At 41.8% G+C, this 9,503-nt stretch overlaps 1 protein-coding gene across 3 annotated transcripts in view; it reads left to right on the top strand.

The window, feature by feature from the left end:
- PCGF5 (polycomb group ring finger 5) overlaps nt 1–9,503 on the top strand; it is a 57,789-nt gene that overhangs the window by 31,506 nt on the left and 16,780 nt on the right. For 2 of the 3 annotated variants that reach the window (XM_053983866.1, XM_053983868.1), the window contains one exon: nt 659–968. In XM_053983866.1, coding sequence (XP_053839841.1) covers nt 857–968 — 112 coding nt within the window. In that variant the 5' untranslated portion in view covers nt 659–856. Of the gene's footprint in view, nt 1–89; nt 220–658; nt 969–9,503 lie in introns of those variants that run through there. The other variant, XM_053983867.1, reaches the window with a different exon arrangement.

Below are 9,503 nucleotides of genomic sequence, written 5' to 3'. Positions count from 1 at the left end.
GGCCGCGCAGGGCTCCGGCCGCTGCCGCCCCGAGCGGCGCTGCGGGCTGTGGCGCAGCGGGGCTCGGCCGGGAGCAGCGCCTGCGCGCCCGTCCCGCCCGCCCCGGGACCGGCCGCGGCAGCCCGGCGGGGAGGAGGGAGCGCTCCGAGCGGGGGAGGCGCACGGCGTTTCCCTTTCTCTTTCGCCGGGCGCCCGCCCGAGGCCGCGGGGCTGCGCCAGGTACGGCCGGGGCCGCGGCGGGGACGGGAGGCGCCGCAGGTGCGGGAGGGGAGGGACGGGAGTCGGGCGAGCGGGGCCGGAGCCGGGCGGCCGCCGCCCTCTCCGGCCGCGGTCCCGCGGGGCCGGGCCGGCGGGGGGGCTGCTCCCCGCGGGCCCGGCGCGGCCTGCGGGCCCGGCGGGGCGGGGCGGGCAGTGCCGGGCGGGCTGGGGCGGCCGCGGCCCCTGCACCTGTCACCGCGGGCCCGAGCCCGTCCCGCCGGCGGCTGGAGCCCTGCGGGCGGGGGCGCGGCCTCGGACCTCGGCTGCCGGCGCACGGCGGCTGCTGTTATGTAAATTACAGCCCCGTGCCGCTGCCAAGTTCATGGCGACGTTGGTCCTCAGGGGCATCGCCGCTGTTCGGCCAGGTTCACACAGCTCTTCTTTTCCACGTGTGTTACAGGTAGGAAAATGACTCGCCCGGCACAGGAGCAGGAGTTATGAGCCATGTCTCAGTGAGACCTGAGGAATTAAGATCAAATGCCTGGAGAAGTCCAGTTGCACAGAGCAGCGCCACAGCTCTTGTGAAGTGTGGATATCGACGCCTCTCAGACTTGCTTCTCTGGCCCCAAGCACTCTGCCAGCATTTCCTGCTCCACGAATGGCTACTCAGAGGAAGCACTTGGTGAAAGATTTCAATCCTCATATCACCTGCTATATCTGTAAAGGCTATCTCATCAAGCCAACTACAGTAACGGAGTGCCTCCATACCTGTAAGTAATACTTTGCAAAATAGTCCCTCCCTCATAAGTTTTGGGGGTTTTTTTTAAGTGTTAATGTGTTTAATATGACCACTGTGCTTGGTTTTGTTTACTGAATTTTTACATTAAATACTTGGAATTTAAGTCTCTTCTGAAGTTTCCTAAACGCTGGTCTGGTTATCTTGAACTGTGCAGTTCTGTGCTCCACAGTACAAGAGAGATACAGAGTTCCTGGAGCAGCTCCAAAGAGAGTTGATCAGTGATCTGGAGTACCTCTCTTACAAGGAAAGTTTGAGGTAGCTAGGCCTATTCAGGCTCAGGATGAGGTGGCTGAGAGGGACCTCATTAAGGTGGGTAAATATCTAGGCTGGATGTTAAGAGGATGGAACCAGGCTCTACTTGGTGGTGCCAACAATAGAACAAGAGGCAATGGGCAGAAACTGATACACAGGAAGTTCCACCTGAACATGAGGAAAAACTTCTTTACTGTATGGGTGACCAAGCACTGAAACAGATTGCCTAGAGAGGGTGTGGAGGCTCCCTCATTGGAGATACTCAGGAGCAGTCTGGATGCAATTCTGTGCCATGTGCTTTGGAATGACCCTGCTTGAGCAGAGAGGTTGGAGCAGGTGACCCGCTGGGGTCCATTCCAGCCTGACCCATTCTGTGAGGGTGTGTCAGCTCTGCTGGACACCGGGCAGAATACAGAGACCCTTTTGTTTGCCCTAGGCTAGTGCTGATTGTGCTGGCTCTAACACCAAACTTATATCTCTGTGGCCTGTCTGATCACAGGTGAGATCATTGTGTCAGCTGTGCTCTTTTGATGATATAACCATGCTTGAAACTTAAATTAATGTATCTGTTGGCAGTATGTGTGATGGATACCCTAGTTTGGTCAGTAGTGGCCCACATCCCTCTAATGTGTTCCATGGCACAATGCAGCGAAATACTTGAAGGTGGCAAAATATTTACTTAGGAAGTAAATCTCTCTCAATGAAGCTGTCTCAGGAAAAGTTAAGTTGTCTCCTGCTCCTACTACCTATAAAACATTGGTATGTATGAGTTATGTTCAACATATGAATGGTCCTGTCAAACTTACTTTCACAAGCTTATTTACATGCTTGCTTTTTTTACATTTATTTCTGAATAGGCAGTAGTTTCACTGGACCTCCTTTAGAATTTGACATCTTTCCAAATAACATTTGAAGTCTTCTAAAAGAAGAGTAAGGGGAATTATATATCTTTTGGCAGATTTCCCTTTTTTAACCTTTAATAAATATCAGTTAAAGTATTGTCTTGGCATTTCCTCTAGTTGCTGTGCAGTGTTGTTCTTGCAGTTGTTAATGTCTTCACTGTTAATTTTTTCAATTTGGTGTTACATCCCTTCCATATGAAGCACACAGAGAACTAAAACAATGGAAGCCACTGTGCAGCAGGAAAATTATGGCACAGGAACATGGCAGGATAACTCACACAACTGGAGGGATGCCGTGGATGGCTATGAAACCCTCCAGAAGGGATAGGCAAGGAAGGAAACCTGGTGGGGTAGCACGGTGTGTTAGGGAATGTTTTGAGTGTCTAGAATTCAGTGATGGTGATGATAGAGTTGAGTGTTCATGGGTAAGAATTGGGGGAATGGCCAACAAGGCAGGTACCACGGTGGGAGTCTGTTACAGATGACCTAACCAGAACGAAAAGGTAGATTAAACATTTGAGAAGCAGCTGAGGGAAGTCACTAGCATTTGTAGGAATACTTCAATTTAGCAGATGCCTACTGGAAATAGCAGAGAGAAGACAGTCTAGGAGGTTCCTGGAGTGGGTGGAGGATAACTTCTTGTTATAGTTGGTGAGTGAGGCCCTGCTGGACCTGCTGTTTGTGAACAGAGAGGGACTGGTGGGTGATGTGAAAGTTGGAGGACGTCTTTGGGCACAGCAATCATAAAAAGATAGTTTTCAATTCTTGGAAAAGGAAGGAGGGCATTTAGCAGAACCACTTCCCTGAACTTCTGGAGGGCAGATTTTGTAGCCTGGTTGTTGGAGTCCTTTGGGAGGCAGTCCTGAAGGGCTGAAGAATCCAGGAAGGCTGTATGTGCTTTAAGAAGAAAATCCTAAAGGCACAGGAGCAGGTTGTCCCCATGTGCAGAAAGATGAGCTGGCAGGGAAGGTGACCAGCCTGGCTGTACAGAAAGGCTTGTCTGGAACTTAGTAAGAAAAGCAGAGTTTCTGAGTTTGGAAGAAGGGGCAGTCAAACCCAGAAGGACTGCAGGGACACCATGAAGTTATGAAGAGAGAAAATTGGTCAAAGCCCAACCAGAATTTAATCTGGCTACTGCCGCAATAGACAATTAAAAATGTTTATATAAATACATTATCAAGAAAAGGAATGCTAAGGAGATCTTCATCCTTCATTGGATAAAGGGGGGAAATAGTGACAAAGAATCAGGAAAAGACTGAGGTACTTAACAGAAGTAAATTTATTAGAAAGAGGTAAATATATTATTAAATTCTCTTTCCCTTTGAAGAAACTTGAAAAATTCCAGTATAGCTAATTTTTTAAGGTTGAAGTTTAATGAACATTAACAACTTTTAAAAGGTTGGGGTTAGGGGAAAATAGTTACATCAGAAATCAGATTTAAGAAAAAAATGCTTTTATTGTGGTATCTTTTTGTTTACATAATTTATTTTTTTATTTACTTTTGGTCCTATTACAAAACAATAATGGCAGAAGGAGCATTCTCCTCTCAGCAGCATCTGCTCCTTTTGTTCTTTTGTAGTTTGTGAGCTTTTCACTGAACCAGCTCTGTTACTGCCTAGTTACCAGGTTAGAGCACATGAATTTCACTGAACTGCTATATAGTTACACAGATCTTCTCACCAAAAAACTGCCACACGTTTGGGTCATTAAGTAGACATGCAGGAAAGAAGATGGTGTTCTTTAAAGCAAAGTCTAGTTTCAGTTGCCAAAATACAAAGATTACAGTGATGGAAAGGAAAATTTAAAACTTGAAAACAGTGGTGATACGCAAATCTTATGTCTGCAAAGGAAAAGGTGATGGAAGAATTCAGGAAGGTACTCTGCAAAGTTATCTTGTAGAAAATATTTAATATTTTAAAGTTTTTTTTCCAAATACAGGTATGGTACCATACAGGTATGATTCTTCAGTATGGTCCAAATAGATACCACAGAATACAATGATTTTAACTGTGCTTTGGTATTTGTCTTGTACTTACTAATTGTCATAATTGAAAACAGTGTTGTACAAATGATCAAAATCTGCAGGTATTAATGGTTGAAGAAGCAGGGTAAATTTATTAGATACTGGGAGTACAATATATTACTTTGGACAAGATGAAAAGCATGTATTGACATAGATGTTCTCCAATGGTCATAGGGGAACTAATGTGATCAGCAGTAACCAAAGCAGGGAATTAGCAGTTGACTTGCATACTCTGTATTGCTGGAAAATATTAAGTCCTGCTCTGAGAAATTAGTGCCTTTTCAATAAGAAATGTTTCTGCTGGGGCTTTTGAAAATGTTGGACAGAAAAGTCCACTATTTGCTGGGAAACCTAAGTGCAGCTTGGGTACCAGAAGTGCAAACTTTCCTATCTCTGTTGGAAAGGAAACGGTTATGTTAGTGCAAAATTACTTATTCTGCAAATTCAGAACTTCATTTCTTTTTTGCTACTTTCAACAGCATGGTTTTGTCTTATGGACTGAGACCTTTTTTTCCAGTCTTTTACACAGTTGTCAAGGATAAGAACTACTGATGGAAGCAGGCTGGATGTGAGCTAAAGGGCATGTCCCATCATCTGTCTCCTGAGTCACTCCATTGTTTAGTATAGTGTGCACTTACAAAATTTGCAAAATAAACTTTCCTCAAGAACATTCTTTAGTATCTTAGAAAATAACAGACTATTTACACAATCATAGAAATGTTGGTTGAAAACATCAACAAACATCTGGAGATTGTCTAGGCTAACTTCATGCAGGAGGCAGGTTAGTTGCCAGCACTCTAGCAGGTCAAGCCATGTCTCTGTGTAGTTGACATTTGAATTTCTAAACACAGAGTCTCCACAGCCTCTCTTAATAACCATTTCCAGTGCTACAGTCTTTATCTAGTTTTTCTGAATGTCCTGCAAAATGTCAACATGTGACCATTGCTTGTGATGCTATTTGCCACTCCCCAGAAGATGGGCTCACTCACTCCTGTAACTGCTGTTCAAATGGTACAAGCTATTATTACATCACCTGCCAGCCTATAGCATTATTTGCTTTTGGCAAATTGCTCTTGCCACTTCCTGATTACATTTTTGTCCCTCACATAGCTAGAAATTGACTCCAAGGGACATGATGTAATCTGCCATCTTCCTAGTGAGCTAGAGGAGGCTGTTTAGCTGTACTTCCCTCGGTCATCCTTCCCCTCTTTATTGCAGGTGGGCATAACAAACCACCCTTTTCTAGCCATCAGGAATCTCTCATAATCACCCTGATCATGGTGATGAGCTTTCGTCTTAGTGAGTCCTACCTGGCCTGTAGATTTAAATACATCCAGTCTTTCTCAGTAAGCTTTAGCCTGCTTCTCCTTGGCTGTTGATCATCCCTCCCTTTCCCAAATCAAGCTAGTATGCAGGGAGGATCAAGCACTGCCTGTGAAGACCAAGGCAGAAAGATACTAAGGACTTCAAAACTTTCTGTATAAGCTATTCCTGAGTTATTTTCCTCATTCATTAACAGGCATATTTTGTCTAAGCTTCCTTCAGCTACTAACATACTTACACAATTCCCTTATGTCTCTCATCAGTTTTAGCTATGGCTGGGCCTTGGCCTTCCTTGGCTTTACTTTTGTCTCTAAGTGACAAAGTCTTGATTTTATATCCTTTTGTTTCCCATTCTTGTTTGCACTTCTATATGATCTACTTTTGCATATTAATTAGAGACCATATGCACTAAGCAATTCTTGTGCACTAAGCAGTTCTTTGGACATAATTCCCCGTACAGTGGACTGTATAGCTCAGCCAGCTCTCTTCAGTCTCTTTCCAATGATAGTCTCCTTGGGAAATCTGATGAGCAGTTGCTTAAACAAGCTAAAGTTCCATCTCCTGAAGTTCAAGAGTCCTAACTGTGCTATTTAAGTGTGTATCCTTTCTCAAAGATCCTCAACTCACCTCAAGGCAAGCTGCTCTCTGTAGCTGTTGGCTCTATTCATCACCAGCTTTTCCCTGTTTATGGACAGGAGATCAAAAGGTGCATTACTCCTAGCTGGTCTTTCTAATATTTGTGTTAAGAAATTGCCAGCCAAGGCAGTCTAGGAACTTTCAGAATTGTCCTTCCCTGCAGGAAATTTACCAGAGATATAATTTTCAATATCCAATAATCTTTCAACCAGAGTGGTTTTCAGATTTTGCTAAAAATCTATGCTGTCAACAGAAGATCCCAAAAAAACTTCACTGCATCAAAATTTCTCACCCTCAGACAAGCAAGCTGAGCTGCCTTCAGACTCCTTCTCCTGCAGAAACTTTAGTCAATGGCATGTAGCAGGGCCTAAATGTTATTTTAAAATAATTTTCAACACAAAAAGTCATTCTTGGTTATCACATACTGAAATTCTCTCTCCCTTTTAATAGAAGATAATCTAGTGTGAGGAGAGGAGTATAACCACTTGTATAGTTTCTGAAAAGGGTGGTTAAGTGAAGTTTTCTGTCCTGTTTTTAAGCAAACACTTTCCCTAAAACTAAGTACTGCTTTTAAAGCAGGCTTAAGGTAGATAATTAAATACTTCAGTAAACTTACCAAATGACTTGTTGCACCTCTGTGCCATCAGTGAGATGGGTTTGATGTTCCATTAGATGGGTTTGATGTTCCACTAGCTGTGCATATCCTGTGCCCTTCCTTTGCTCACTGAATCAGAGTGATTAACTTTGAGAGGAAATCCTTGGAAGAATTCAAAGGATGAGTTCTGACAAAGAATTTGCACCATAATTAACTAATTAAATGTTATCTTGTAGAATACTTTATTTCAAAAATGCAATATGAAGTTTTATTTCAGTAGCTCATTAATCAACATTTGAACAGTAACCTGGATGGATACATATGTATGTAGATATTCATAAGATATGTACTCTTTTTTGTTTGTTTGTGACATACAGCACAGTCTTGGCACTTGTATCTGTGTTTTTCATCTGATTACAAAGATCTGAAAGAATGTGTGAACCAGATATCTCTGTACTGGAAAACAGCATTGTTATGGTTGCCAGCCAATTAGCATATGTCACACATGTACTTTTATCAGCCATAGAAAGTCATCTTACATGAGTTTAACTTATATTGTGTCTCATCTGAAATGTCATTGTACGACTATGAAATTCGAGTTCTCATTTCACTGGCATGTGTAGCATATACCTCAGAATTCTGCAAACTGTACATTTAGGTTAAGCAGTTTTCTTTTGCCTGTTTGCTGTCCTACCATGACCTACAGTTAAGTAAATGAAACCGTATTATTGTGTTAATCTGTACTGGAAGCATTGAAGGGTTTTGGTTCAGAGTTTGTTTTTTTTTTCCCTGAGGTGGTGAATTAATGATATTTGTCATTTAATTGTGTTTAAGGATTCCCTTTTTGCCTACCTTTTTCACCCAATATTTAGATTTCATCCTATTTTCTGAAACTGCAAAGAGGCTTTGAAAAATGTTCAGTGTTTTACATTGAGAGTAACAGAGGATGATTACACCTATCATACAGGAAAATATTTGGTTGATGATCCCACTAAGAGTATCATGTATCAGTTCATTATTCTTGCATGCTAGAATTTATATGCATTTTTTACCCTTATATTCCTGTTGGTAAGTCAAATTTAGTTTTGGTTGGGAAATCCTCATAGATCTACATAAGAAAAAGCAAAAGTTGGTTTAGATTACTTCAGTATTGATTTACAGTTTCAAGGGGGCTTTTATGGTATTGAGCTGGTTGTACAAACACATGATCCAGATCTCTGTGTCTATTGGCATAGAGAAACATCCAAATAGGTCTGGAATAAGGTTCTTGGTTCCTTATTATGTCTTTTCTGTATATGTTCTACTCAAAGATCTTTCCTACACTGGAAATGAAGCTCTTCATTAATCATTAGGTCCTTTCTTGGACCATGCATGCTTTCCAAGGGTGTTGTCTCCTCTGGAAAACAAAAGAGAGCACAAAAACATATTCGGACTGAAGAATTCAGTTCCTTTCCACAGATTGGTTTATATGATAAATATTTCTTCCAATTACATTATTGTGGATATTAGCATGCTTTATCTTTAGCAGTGTTTAGTGTTTGGGAGATTTTATGGAGTCAATTATCTGACTTAAATAAGTGTATTAGTTATTGATCCCATGGCATGGAGTTCTTTTAAATAGTCATAATTTCAGATTTCTTCTAGATGTAAATGAAAGCTATAGCTTAGATAGGCCCTATTTGTCTTTAGTTTGGAAAACAAACAAAAAAACTAGGAAGCCCAAATGTACAATATCTTTACAAAACAACTCAATGCAGTAAGAACAGTGTCATCTCATCATAAACTTCAAGAACTTCTCTAACATGACGGGAGCAGAAATCCTGAGAGCAAGTGAAGGGAATTAAATTATCTTAAAAATTTCAGAAAGTTTTTCTAAAATGCAAGGAAATTCTTTCAGAAGGAGGCTAGTTATATTGCTTACAGAAAAGGAACCAAATCACTCTGATATTGATATGAAGCCCCTTCTCCTTGTGAAGAATTTTGTGGTAATTCTCACAATCTCTGTTGCAAAAAAAAAAAATTCATGGAATTTCCAGCCCATGGTTTGGGCTGGAACAGACCCTTAGTTCTGACCCGCCTCCCATGAGCAGGGACACCTTCCACTAGTTCAAATTGCTCAGAGCCTCATCCAGCCTGGACATTTTCCAAACAAGAGAAGGTTAGAGGTTGAGCTTATCAATTCCAAAATTAATATTGAACAGTTGTAATTACATTTTTACAAATGTTTCCACTTTGTTTATTCTTTATCATTTTAACTTGGTGTCAGGCTAGAAAGACTCCACAGAGATGCTACTGTTTATACTAGACAGAAGGTTTACCAAAACATAAAGACTAACTCCGTCCTTTGTTATGGGAGTTAGCAGATGAAACTCCATTGAAAAAGAGTTATCCTTAAGTTCAGTTTCTATGAAATCAAGTTAGAAAAGGTCTAGAGTAAGCCAAACTCTTCTGTTATCTACCTCAGTGACTTCTAGCTGAATTTCCAAATGATAGTAACATTTGGAATTTTTTTACATCTGTGTTAGACTTCACAATTTCATCATCATACTTGCTCCTCAGCCCTTTTCCCTGCACATTCTTTAAACTGAAGCTTCCAACTAATGGCATTTCTGAGACAGTGGTGACTCTTAACCTGGAGGTTCATCAGTATTGTCATCAGCCACCACTAACCCATACACCTTCTCCTGACAGAAGCAGTGAATTCAGCACAGTATAGGTACCAGGATTAGGAGCTGTTGCTGCAGCTGAAAAGTTTAACTGGCAGAAGAGTTATTT

The sequence above is a fragment of the Vidua macroura genome, chromosome 8 (genome assembly GCF_024509145.1).
Source record: "Vidua macroura isolate BioBank_ID:100142 chromosome 8, ASM2450914v1, whole genome shotgun sequence".
Lineage (NCBI taxonomy): Eukaryota > Metazoa > Chordata > Aves > Passeriformes > Viduidae > Vidua > Vidua macroura.
The sequence above is the reverse complement of the archived record's forward strand: the minus strand, read 5'-3'. Positions and strand labels throughout refer to the sequence as shown.